The 12,509-nt window shown below is 54.2% G+C and overlaps 3 protein-coding genes across 3 annotated transcripts; 1 reads left to right on the plus strand and 2 right to left on the minus strand.

Annotated features, from left to right (window-relative positions):
* Window positions 1-1,049: 1,049 nt before the first annotated feature.
* Window positions 1,050-2,475, plus strand: MRS44_009846 (uncharacterized protein; the record flags this gene model as incomplete). Its single annotated transcript, XM_065620321.1, has 4 exons — window positions 1,050-1,202; window positions 1,277-1,379; window positions 1,596-2,092; window positions 2,143-2,475. 4 exons carry the CDS (start codon window positions 1,050-1,052, stop codon window positions 2,473-2,475), a joined length of 1,086 nt encoding a protein of 361 aa, XP_065476094.1.
* Window positions 2,476-3,073: 598 nt separating this feature from the next.
* MRS44_009847 (uncharacterized protein) lies at window positions 3,074-6,876 on the minus strand (the record flags this gene model as incomplete). Its single annotated transcript, XM_065620322.1, has 4 exons — window positions 3,074-4,447; window positions 4,538-6,664; window positions 6,712-6,759; window positions 6,808-6,876. The coding sequence occupies 4 exons, from the start codon at window positions 6,874-6,876 to the stop codon at window positions 3,074-3,076; spliced, it is 3,618 nt and encodes a 1,205-aa protein (XP_065476095.1).
* Window positions 6,877-8,095: 1,219 nt separating this feature from the next.
* Window positions 8,096-9,894, minus strand: MRS44_009848 (uncharacterized protein; the record flags this gene model as incomplete). The annotated part of the gene is made up of 4 exons (XM_046270034.2): window positions 8,096-8,760; window positions 8,828-8,977; window positions 9,031-9,154; window positions 9,337-9,894. 4 exons carry the CDS (start codon window positions 9,892-9,894, stop codon window positions 8,096-8,098), a joined length of 1,497 nt encoding a protein of 498 aa, XP_046131716.1.
* Window positions 9,895-12,509: the final 2,615 nt, after the last annotated feature.

The raw sequence follows: 12,509 nt of genomic DNA on the forward strand, positions 1-12,509 counted from the left end.
GCTGTCGATCTTCAATTGGCAGGTTTTCAACAGACGCAATGAGTAACGATCGTCTGGGGCCGCCTTTTCTTCAGACTGACCACTGAACTGCGAGGGGGTCATCAGATGCTTCTCAGTCAGATGCAAAAAAACCGTTTTCAGGGTCCATCCAACTCCCTCCTAGGGTGGTGGCACCCTTGGGTGAGCCAGGTTTGCTGTTAAAACGGTCCCTGTACCGTTTCTCGTCTGTGGCTAATGGAACCAGGGGCAACCGCAGAGCCACCTGTTCGCGGGCAATTTCGTACACACACGCCTCTTGTTACATCGTCGTAGAAGCTCCCAGCTTTTCAACAAGAAATTTTCGATTTGTTTGTCGTGGAAATGGGTGATCGCACTCAATCAGGCTCCGGAGGTTTTGCTCCGGAGTGTTTGCTCCGGGGACTCTCTGCACGCGGTGCGGGGTCCAGTTGAAGCGACGCCAGGAAGGCAATGCTGGAAAGACAATGGAAAAGTCTGCAAAGAAAACAGGGAAAACAGGAAAAACAGGTTATCGAGCGGCTGACATGGCTTGGCTAGCGGGATTATCGGGGAATTAGTTCGAGCCGGCATTCGGGGGAGGCGGTCGGCGCTCCGGGGAGATGCCTGGGTTGGTGGTTTTGTGCCGCAACAGGCAAGTACCAGGTCATCCATGGCAGGTTCACATTTGCGAGATTCGTGCAGATCTGGAGGTTGACAGTGATGCTTGATGCTTGAAGATCATGTATTGAATGGAGCTGGCTGCCTTGGAGCAGCAGATGCCCTTGGAGGTGCTGCACGTGCACAGTCACCTGACAAGATTTACTCTCAGGCATTCACGCCACGTGACCTCGCGACATCCTCAAACGCGCTCTGCCCCTCCCACGGTTATAGCCAGCAGCCTCACCACTTTCCTTGACGCCCGCGCACTTTCTCGCCCACGTTCTCGTCTTCTTCTCGGCCAAACGTGTAGAGCCGCCCCCTCGGACTTTTTGCACGCTCTTGTTACTTTTCTCTCGATATCCATTCTTCGCAGGCAAAAACCAAACGCAAACATGGCCGAGCAAATGTCCACCCCGCGCATCACTGCACCATACCTCGACAACTTTGTCGGTCGAGTTATCATGCTCGTTGGCAAGGTCACGCAGCTCCGGGGTGACCAAGCGACTCTGGACTCTGATGGCACAGTCACTGTGTTGCTGAACAGGGTATGTTGAGCAATCCGTTATCAACCTCCCGGCAGCAATGTAACCTCGACATGGAAAGCTAACAAACACTCCAGGATGCGCATCTCGCCAATGGAAACTCTGTCCAGGTCATTGGAAAGGTCAACCCGGACCTGACGATCAAAGTTTTGACATCCCGGGATCTGGGGAACAGTGTGGGTAAGTACCATCATCTGTCGTCACCATGACCGTTGCGCGCTTCTCAGCTGCGCTTAACGCATGTCTACCTCGACACATTTCTTCATACCTCATCGTGGCATTCTGTATGAAAGCTTTTGTAGCTAACTGGCATAGACTTTGGCCTTTACTCCTCTGTCGTCGAGGCTACACATCGACACTCTTCCATCTTTGTTGGGAATTGACTTGGGCAACCAGATCATGGCCCTTCCCAGTCACAGGCTTACACCCCCCGTGTGGCCATGGTCTGGACCTCCCCTGAAGAGTCTAGGACTCTGTCTCCCCCTCCCACCAACGACAAGCTTCTTACGATGAACGAAATGCAAATTCAAACACCATCTCCCCTGGCTCCCCCTCAACCTCTACTATCAGATCTTCTAGACCTGCCCGCGAGGCACATGCCGCTGCCCAGAGATTGCAGCGGACGACGCATGGATACAGCAGACCATCCACATCAATGTCCTTTACAACTTCGAGCTCCGACAGGATTCTTGGCCGGAGCTTTGAATCTCGATCTCCCAGCCCCTCTCCATCATACATATCTCGAACACCAACTCCAACGCCGCCACAACCCCTCTTACAGTCCCTCCCCTCCCCTCCAGAAGATGACGGCTATCCATCGTATTCGACAGACAGATCGCAGACATCCGCCTTTACTACGCAGTCGAATCAGAGCCAACAAACCTCACAACAAAGTTACCAACAAAACTCCCAGCAAAGCTCTCAATCTATACCCTCCGCTCAGCCCTACACCCCCGTGGCTCCTCTCTCCCCTCAGTCGATGTCATCTCCAAGCCTCCTCCCCTCCCCGCCCATGACACAGCCACGAGACGACCCCTTCCGAACCTCTTACCCGGCGCCAGTCCCCGCAATTCCTCTCCTCTCCCCACGACGCCACCCCCGTCCGGCTGCCCACCGGTTCCCCGCCGGCCCCTCGACAACAACACCGAATCTCGACGACCCAGACTCTGCGCTGCTCGACTCCGTAGTCGAAGGAATCGGGCGAATTCATGTGACAATGGGCAGAGACGATGCAGGGAGGTGGCGAATTAAGAGACCGCCTGGCATGAGATTATAGCATACTCCCCGTCTCGGTCCTATTTGCCACCTTGTGTACTGGGGATCCAGAAGATTTTATCAGTAAACACAACACAGTATGCACTGTTCTCTCACGTCCCTCGAATTTGACAGGACCCCGCGTCGAGGCAAAAACGATGCTAGGAGGGATCGACGCTCGAAAGCCAATCATTGCCGGTCATGCGCACTTGAGAATTAAGGGTCCAGTTTGGAATCAACAAATGGGTTATCAAAGTCGATTTTTTGGCATGGCATTTGGGACCGGTAAATGCAGAAAGGGGATCGAGATTTCAAATACCCCAAAAGGACCTGGCACAAAGACGTCTCTCCATGTACATACTACACAGTGAGGATCGACTTTTACATGTACAGGTTCCAGAACAGATGACAACCATTACAGACCCTGCATTGATGATGAATGAAAAAGATTATCAATTTGCCCAATGGCGATACTTGGTCCCAAGTCTTGATATCCATACGCCTCGCCACTTCCTGACCTTGATGCTCTAGACTGATGTGAATAATCAAAATGTGCCTGCTATAGCCGTCGCCACCAGGGGCTCATGACCAACTCAATGGATCTAGACCCTTCCTGCGCCTTAAACTCCCTCCAATAAGACATCTCCCTCGATCGGCTGCCTCCCATCGTGTGTCAAACGCTGCCCCTGTCCCTCCTCGAGATGCAATAGTTCCTGTGCCGCCATCCAAATTTCAACGGCACTTTGGTTGATATCCTTTGCCGCTCTGTTAGAAGCGTTCTGGGCCTGACTAGCTTCAGACAATGGAGGACTGTCCGGAGCGCCATCCGTCTTTCCTGGGCCATGTAGACACTTGCGAATTCGGGCCGTGACAACGCCAGCATCCTCTGTTCTCCTAGAACCGTCGCTCTCGTACCTCGTAGTTCTTCTTCCCAATAATATCTGTCCCTCTCTCGATTCGTCCTCGTGACCCATGTCGGACGCGTCGTCGCTCAAATCGTGTGGCTCTGTTACAGTGGCTGCCTCTTGAATACCCCTGAGTCGAGCTGTGAATCGTTCAAACACCTTGATCCTTCGTTCCGCAGCTTCTGCCCTCTCCTTCCACATCTGTGCCTCCCTTTTTGCCTCTCTCAGTTGTTGACTCAGTGTTCCTACGTCAGCATCTTCTTGAACCTCGAGTTGTCTCCTTAGGTGAAGTGTCTCCTCTGTCTTTTGGTGCAGCTGGCGTTGAAGGGTTCGGATCTGTGCAAGCAGAGTTGTTGCACTTCCGGGCCGTGAGATGAGGGTCGAACTGTCATGAGTGCTCCTGGAGGTGGACTGGCCATCTTGGAGGTTAGAAGACGATGATGAAGGTCGGACAAGGTTGAGATGGTGAGCAATAGGGGGTTGCTCAGGGTGTGGGATCATGGTCCCCAAACTTGGTGGGTTCTGCAAGGAGACCTCGGGTGCATTGTCTCCTGGCACAGGCTTCCTGGATGGAATTGTCTGACGGTTCGCCAACATTGCAGGATGTTCAGTCTGTTGAAGTTGGACTGCTCTGAGGGCCGCCTTTTCACCAATGGAGGCTCTTAGCTCGTAGTCGCGAATGTTGGGGCTTTCTGATGGGTGTTGAGAGTGGGTTGGGGTCAAGATATTGGGCAGACTGTGCCGTCCCAATGTCGAACCCGAGCTTGAATGGCGCATGGTCTTGGCAGGAGATGATTGTGAAAAGCGAGGTATGAAGCTATGTGCCATGCTTTCAGACTTTGTTCTCGGTGGTGATGAATCAGTAGAGCATGTGCCACCTTCAAACCTAGCAGCCATGGCTTTGACGCTTCGTGGTTTGTTTGCCGCTTCAGATGCACACCGTCGCAGGGACGTCAGAGGTTGTCTCTTGGGAATAAGAGAAGCCCATGAGGGAGAGTCTGGCAAAGGTGTTTCCTCTGGCGGTTTGTCAAAAGAGTCCGTCTCTTGGTGTTGTACATCTCGAATACCCTCATCCAACTCGCCAGGGTGCTGGGCTTGGGTAGAAACACTTAATTCGTGAATCTTGGGTAATCCTCCGCCCGTTGTTCCAGGAAAGGCAATCTAGGCCGCTCTAAGAACCTCGGGAGAAGACACCCCATGACACGAAACATTCTCTTCGGTTAGAGTGAGAGGTGTTTGCATCGGCGAGTAAAACTCCCTCGGCGTTGGTACAAGGGAAGCATGGTCCGCAGGTGCCTTGCTGTCTCGTTGTGTAACCACATTTGAAGCAAAGTAAGTGTTCTCACCGTCCTGAATGGGCTCTTCCATCTTGATGTCCGGAAGTCCTTGCCTATCAGTGTGGTGACCGGCAATAGAGTTTCTCTTCTGCTCTGCTGCATCTAACGCCTCCAACTGCTTCATCTCCTCGGCATGAGCTTTAATCGCTGCCTCCAGGGCCTCTTGCTCTGAAGAGAACTCGAGATGGATAGATTGAGAGTCGCGAAAGTCTGTCGCTGTTGATGATTCGGTAGTTGTCTCTGGCCACTCGTCAGCAATTGGTTGATGACCAGATTTCTTTTGATGTTTATCTTTTGCTGGGTTCTTCTTCCTTCGTATCGCATTCTTTCGCTCAATGGGAACATCCTTGGGTGCTTTGGGGGGCTTGGACTTGGAGGCATTCGTGGTATCTGGTCTTTGCTTCGATTGCAGGCGAGAAGGCAAGCTAGACCTTCTCGAGAAGCCCAGCAGTGTCGGCTCCTCCAGCTTGCCACTCAGAACATCCGCTAGGGTCTCTCCAGTCTCTCTAGATCTAGTAGAGCCGGCTCTCTGCACAAGAGGTGGCATGGATTCTGGTCTCGACGAGGTGTTGGCATGCCCAGGTCGACGGCAGGGCGTGCCGTCCTTCCCGTTTCCAGGGACAGGGCGCCTGGTCAGGCTCTGTGCATCTCGAGAACTGCCATCATCTGGGCTGGTCTCTTCGACGGTCGGGCTGAGTATACCCACGCTAGATCGCGTAACAAGTCTCGTCGACCTTGGACTGCTGTGACTCCTCGACCGTTGTCTTGATACTCCGGGCGTCGGCGTTGCTAAACTTGGACTTCCCTCTCTAGGTATATCTTCGTGTCCGCTGCTCCAGGTCTGGTCCCAGCCTTGAGGTTTGGTGAGGACGAAGTTGGACTGAGATGATGGCAAAGGCTCGTGTTGCCGGCCAGGGTTGGGCAACTCTTCTTGTCGATGAACGTCCAGAGACTTCATCTGCCGCACCACATCCCGCCAGTTGGATATGAGCATCTCTGCAATAGTATTTGCAATGTGGATCTTGTCTACCGTGGGAGGGCGTGAGTCCTTGGTCTCTGATGCCCTTCCCCTGCGACGGTCTTTGTGTAGTTTCGGGGATCTCAGGGGAAGCACCAATAGTCCTGATTTCGGGGTGGCCAGTTTCATGGTGTAGTGTTCCAGCATGTCTCCCAATAGGAGTGGCCCAAAGACGATGCCAAGCGCATTGTATCCCATCAAGTCTGTAGTCGGCAGTGGACGTCCTGATTCATCTTCCCTTGGCGTAGTCTCGGCGTGTCGTCCAACCAAGCTGAGCAACCCAAACACAGCGCAGATGAGCTCTCTTCGAAACTGCGACTCAACTGTTGCGACGGCCAGGGCAATAAGTCGTGCCCGTACCCGAGACTGTTTCGTGCGAGTGAGCTCAGGATCTCCTTGGAGCTGGGAATTGACGGCAACAAAAGCATCAAAGAGAGATAGTGACCCCAGAATACCGCCAGGTATGACTGAGAGAAGACGTTTGAAGGTTGAAGCGACATCGTTGACAGAGGCATGAACATGCGTTGGCAGAGTAGGACATCGGACAGTGCCCGTGATGCCAACATTGCCATGTTCTATGCAACAGTAATAGTCGTATAGGGTATTGACAACCCGAATGGATCCTGGAATGCGAAAGATGCCTCGAGTCGGAACATTTTGAGAGAGGTAATGCGCAGTAGCACGGATGCTGGTCGGTAGGATGAGAGCAGACGGGGCGTACTCGGAGGGAAGATAGAGCGTACTCTTGCCGCAGATTCGTACCATTGTCTGGAGGTCAAGCCTCTTGGCGGATTCGTTGCGGTGTAGCAGACTGTGGGCAAAGTCCGAGACGCTTCGCTTGTGACGGGGAAGTTGATGTGCCGGTGGCTTCATCGGCGTAGGCTGACTAGAGACGGACCGTAGGATGCGCCGGAGCCATGATGGTTTGCGAGGGCTTGTAGGCTGGTTTGTCTGAGTGGTTGTCAGTCTTGAGTAGCAAACAGGGGATGGAGACTTACAGAGTTCCGAAAGTCAAAGTCCTCAATGACCAAGATCCTTACTCCGTGCTATGGTCGTCAGGTATGCTGATAGCCCCATATAGAGAAGCTCCTCACCTTGGTCGCGAGGCGATTGTACTCTTGGACAAACGATGCGCGGTCTTCCCATTCGTCTGTATCACTCATGATACCATGATCGCCACTGCTCGTCGTCCACGTTCTGCTGGTATGCAATGTCGGTCCTCGATCCGCCCGGGAAATGGGACCTTGAAGAGACCGGACACTCCTTGACGGCATCAATAGACTCCGGGGAGCATCTGAAGGAGAGTCACGACCCAGAGAAACTGGGGAGAAGGTTGATCCATGGATGGCCAAGATAAGGGATCCAACACAAGTAATATGCGGCTAAAGCTGAAGATTGGGCGTAGCTGTATTAAGATATCGCGTCTCGATGCGCGCAGAGAAACAGGGACAGGTCAGTTGGTGTTGAGGGACCAAAGAGGCAGGCTCATGTGTCACAGCGGCGATGCGGAGCTCGAAGTAATGGCAGCTTCATTGCGAATAGAATTGGGAAGGCGCCGATAGTAGCGAAAGAACAATAGCAATAGCTTCAAAAATGGGTGCAGCTGCTGCCAGTGGCTTGACAGTCTATTGCCAGCAGTTGCGAGCAGTGAAGAGAGAGAGAAAAAAGGGCAGACGACGTCAGCGATAAAAACCAAGAAATACCAGCAGACGACGATGGGGGGTTGGAGGGAGCACAAGGCGAGAGACGAGCCACAGACGATGAGCGGCAGGCGAGGTACAAGACACTGACGTGCACGAACGGTTGCGAGTTGATGATGATTTGGGCTTCTCTTGATGACTTCTGGAAGCTGATAAATCAGTCATGACGAGGTTAGGTTCGAGATATAAAAAGAATAGGCGTAGGTCGTCAAAATGCAGCCACCCGAAGACAGATCTATCGACGGCCCGTTAGGTACCGTCCGTCGCTCACTCAGCTCCAGCTCACGTCCACCACCTGACCAGTACTGTACCCCTCAGACGGCATCCCTCCATCCATCCATCATGAGGCCCCAACCAAGCCAAGGTTCCATTACTGCGGCATGCTTGAGCTCACATGAACCGAACCTAACCTCTCGGCCTCTCATGGCACGTGCATCGCATCAGGCCGTATCGTGGTCGCCTGCAAGTCTATAGGTAAGGTAGATAAGTAGTCAAAGAAATCCATATCCACCATGCAGCACCATCCATCCATGGTATTCATTCCATCCACATGGTTCCCCTTGCGCCGTTATATGCTTCCCCATCCCGACTTCAGTGTCGCACATGGTCGTGGATAACATGCAGTCGTTGGCTTCATCGTCGTCTTCAGCATAGACATGTCATGCTCATGCAGGTCGTCAAATCAGAGCCAGTTGGTCGTGTCCTCCACCCCGTGCAGCAGCACATACTTGAGAATGTCCGACAGAGAGATGATGCCCTTGAGCTTGTTGTCGTCGTCCACCACGATCAGACGGTGCACTCTGCTCTTGCGGATCGTGTCAAAGATCGAGTCTAGCCGGTCCTGCTCGCTGCACGTGTAGATGCCAGGGCTATCGTCCGACCTCTTGCATAGCGCCTCGCCCACTGAGCCGTCCAGGTCGTCATAGTTGCCGCTCTTGACACAGGGGATCACATCAACCGCCTCAAATACGTTGAGCACCCGGTTTTCCGCATCAACGATGGGGATGCAGCTGATGTTGCGGTCAACCATGAGGTGGACAACTTGGAGCACAGAGCTGCTCATGCGGGCAGTGACAATGCCTCCGCCATAGGTGCCCAGACCGATATCGCGAACCGTCTTCTTCAGCAAGACCGTATTGTGCTCGTTGTTGACGGCAATGAACTTGAGGATGCGGTACTGCGTAATGACCGAGACAACCATCTCCTTACCCGTCTCGCTATCGACGTCTATGAGGGGAATACGCCGGGCGCGCGTCTTGAGCATGCGACGGCATGCTTCGAACAGTGGCTTCGAGGGGTGGACCGATACGGTCTCGATAGGGATTGCGCCGATGGCCTTTTCAATATCTACACTCGTTTTAGCGACACCGTACATATCTAGGCCCGCGATGTGGACGGGCGAGTTCGGACCGACCTCGCAGACTGCTCAAGCGGAACTGATCGAGCTTGCTAATCTCGTCGGGAAACTGGCAGTAGTATTGAATCAGATTGATAAAGTCGGTGCTCGTAAGGATACCGGCGAAGCGGGAGATCTTGGAGTCCCATAGGGGAGCTGATACGATAGCTGTTGTCGACCTGTTCAGCATGGACACGCACGTTGGGTATCGGGCGACGCACAGTTCTGGGTCAGGATCCCGATGCTCTTCTTGATGAGTAGGTCCGTATCGAGGACGATGAGGCGGAACGACAGAGGCAAGACATCGTAGCTAGTGCGGACCTTGAGGAAATCACGAATGGCATTCTATCAAAATATCAGTCTCCTAGCCTGAGAGGACGGAGAAGGCTCCGGCGACAGCCCCGCGGTGGGTGATGCCACCCGGGGAGCGCAACGGAACGGGCAGACGGAAAAAGACTTGGCTCAGGTCCACGACACGAGACAGCCTCCCTTGTTTGGGCAAGGGCACGAGGAATACGGGCACATACCAGACCCTGCAACTGGTCTCTGTCCAGCGGACTCGGGGGCTTGGGCTCGGTGGGCGCCATTGCGCTCCGGTTGGAAGTCCTTGGTCGGAGGTAGGATGACGGAGCGACAAACTGAGGAACGAGGCCATGGCCAACGGTGGTGGTGGAGGTGGAGGTTTCTGTGGAGGGGCCAGTCCGCGTCCGCCCGGGAGCTGTTGGAGTCACAGCGACGGGGGGTTCTGTAGGCGCTGCGCCTGCGCCTGTGTCTGTCGCTGCAGCACCATCATTGGGGTTGGCGCCGGCGCGGGGCACCTCATCGTCACCTTCTCCGTCGCCGTCGGCTTCGGCCTCATCGGCCGCGGGTTCGATGATTTGAGGCTCGGGCGGAGGCTGCTGAGGCTGAGTCTCGATCTGGTCCTTGATCCACGACTGCACATGGGCCTTGGCCGGGTCGTCTTCAACCGCGTCGATTCGGACCTGCACTTGGTCTCGCGTCTGGGCTTGGTTCAATTTGTCGCCGCCCGCGCCCTCGAGGGAATCATGCCCGCGCGCGGGTTCGGTTTCTGGATTTCCCTCCATTCCAAGCAGAGCCCCTGTTTCCTGGTGTTGCACAACGTCGCCGCAGTAAACCGTCGGCGTCGCGCACCTTTGTCTCTGTGGTGGTCAATTCGGAGGTGATGGCAAGGGGGAGATTGCTGGGTTCTGGTCAAGGGCCAAAGACGTGCGCTAAGTTGCGACGCATCACCGCCTCAAGTGAGGTTGAGGAGGCAGAGGTAGAGTGAGGTGATGTAGCCAAGTTTGTGCCACCACGGCTAGAGGATGGGATGGGAAGGGGGGTCGTAAGTGCAAGTTACCTACAAGACTTCCATATTATTAAGAAGTTGGGTTAGAAAGTCTGTCTAACAGGAACTGGGAACATGGAGGGAATAAGTACGAGGGCAAAGCCCAACCCAAACGTAACGGCTGGCCTCTGACGTCTCCTGGGCTCCAATGGATGGATGGATGGATCTCTGCTGCCTCTGCCATACACCTCCAGCTCTTATTAGCAATCGCCCCGGACTCGGGTCGGCCTCACTCATGATTTCTGATAAGAGAACCACCTCGACAGACAATTCGTCCAGCATGCTTTCTGCGGCTAAGCAGACCCTGGCATCCACATGCTAACTGCGGATACTGTACGGATGAGGGCGTCATGGAGGGATCGACGATGAGCTCTTGCGTCTTGGCATGCCCTTGGTGCTTTAAACGTCCTTTTGCCGCTCATTTCTGCGTCCAGGGATTGGTCGACGTCGATTCCGGCTCGCACGACTTGGTCTGTTTGAAGGCGTCTGCAGACGGTTCTTCTCAACCGTCGGTACCATTATCGTCCGTCATGGCTCGACTGAGTTTATTTTATCATTTATTACCATGACACCAAAATCCCGCAACGTCTGTTGCATTCGACTCGGGGAGTCGGTCTAGGAGCTCTACCAAGGAGGGATCGCCAAGTTTGACGCCTCATGTCTGACATTGCAGCCATTTTGAAGTCGTGTTTTGTTGGTTACTCTCCGAATTCTTCCCCTCGGCGAATTGGACAACAGGCAAAAGTCTCAAATGCCATTCCAAAGGTGACATTGGGGCTGCCACGTTGTTAAACCGGTTGGGTTGGGTTGGGTTGTTGATGGGTGGCGGCTAGCTCAACATTGCTGTTTGACATTGTCTGGCATGAGCAATCATCGTGTGATGATACTCTAATCCATCTTCATATTCCATGGGAATCCGAGATAGGCGAGTCAGCCATGACAATCGACCGAGTCCAGCACCACAACCCACCATCACGAGCTGTCAACGTGTTGGTGCAGGGTAGATCGGCAGCTCCTGCAGCTGCGGTTCAGTTGAATGCGGTGCAGACCGTGGCAGGGGATTCATCACAACATCCAAAAGCAATATTGAGGGACCTCATGTTACCCATGACAAATCGAGGAGTTGGTTAGGTTCATAATATGTAGGTAGTCAATGTGCTGGGTCATTATGGTTGTGCCGTATCCATACTCACCTATTGCGAGCAAGAGCACCATATTAGATTGGATGCCCTCCGTGCTTTGTTTGTTGTGATACTTCCCCAGCACTATTAGCCGCACTATTCTTGAGGCAGCATTACTCGAGCCAACTCAACATCAAACCCCTCTGCCGCCAGTTGATGACCATGTTGGTTGGCCTCCGAAGCATCCCAGGATTCCCATACGCAGATGTGATGGAGGTCTTGGCAAGTCTTGTAAGCCTTTTGAAGTATCAACAGCGACGATCCGTCCAGGATACAGGTGTTCAACATGGACCGCTTGCTCTCGCATGCGAATATCCTCGCTTACTCCAAGAAACTTGAAAAATGAGGCGTTGGAATGACAGAGATTGGGTCAGAGGGGGATTCCAGGATGGCCCCAGCTCTTTGGACGACCCACACAAGCACCGTCCGTCCGACAGGTACCTGCAACCGCATAGCAGCGACTGTGCTTCCTCAGGTACCCTCTCGACAGCAACCTGCGTCCCCTGCCCGGCGGTCCACTGCGGCGGCCATCTCCAGGGCACTAGAGACGCAAAACAACAGCGCACGTCTACCGCCACAGCGTCCCTGCGGTGGACCCTCCATCTTGAATGACCCTCTAGTGAGGTCACTGCAACGACCTCGGAAATCCCTGCAGTTACTTGATGGGGCACGCGCTGGGACAGCTCAAGCTTGTACCCAACAAGTAGCTCTCTTTGGGTTATCGTACCTGCCTGACCGTGCACTGGACTTTCAGGGTACCTTCCTGGGTCTTTACTTGCCTCACCTGCCCAAACAGCTTGCTTCCACTCGGGCCTGGAGCTCTCTCGCAGGTCCTGCCCGGCCAGTCGCCTGTCCGTCCTGTCCGCAGTGCCTGCCCGCCTTGCTTCTTCCTGGCGCGCGTCTTGATTCTCCATTCTTTCCCTCGCCAACCAACTGCAAGGCCTGGATCAACTCCCCTCGAATTCATCTCTCGCTTCTGCGTCCGCCATCCAAATTTCCCTCCTCCATCACCGGCTCGGCCTCCCTTGACTCTTGTCGTCGCGCCGTTAATTGGCCTTGACCGTCCCTCGCGCCTTCGACTCCTCCTCTCCGACTTGGGGCCTCTGCCTCCGGATCCTTCTTCAACCCGCCAACCGAGCCCCCCGATCGTCGTAATTCGAATCCCGTCTGG

Source organism: Fusarium solani, assembly GCF_023522795.1.
Source record: "Fusarium solani strain SB1 chromosome Unknown bctg00000006, whole genome shotgun sequence".
Classification (NCBI taxonomy): domain Eukaryota; kingdom Fungi; phylum Ascomycota; class Sordariomycetes; order Hypocreales; family Nectriaceae; genus Fusarium; species Fusarium solani.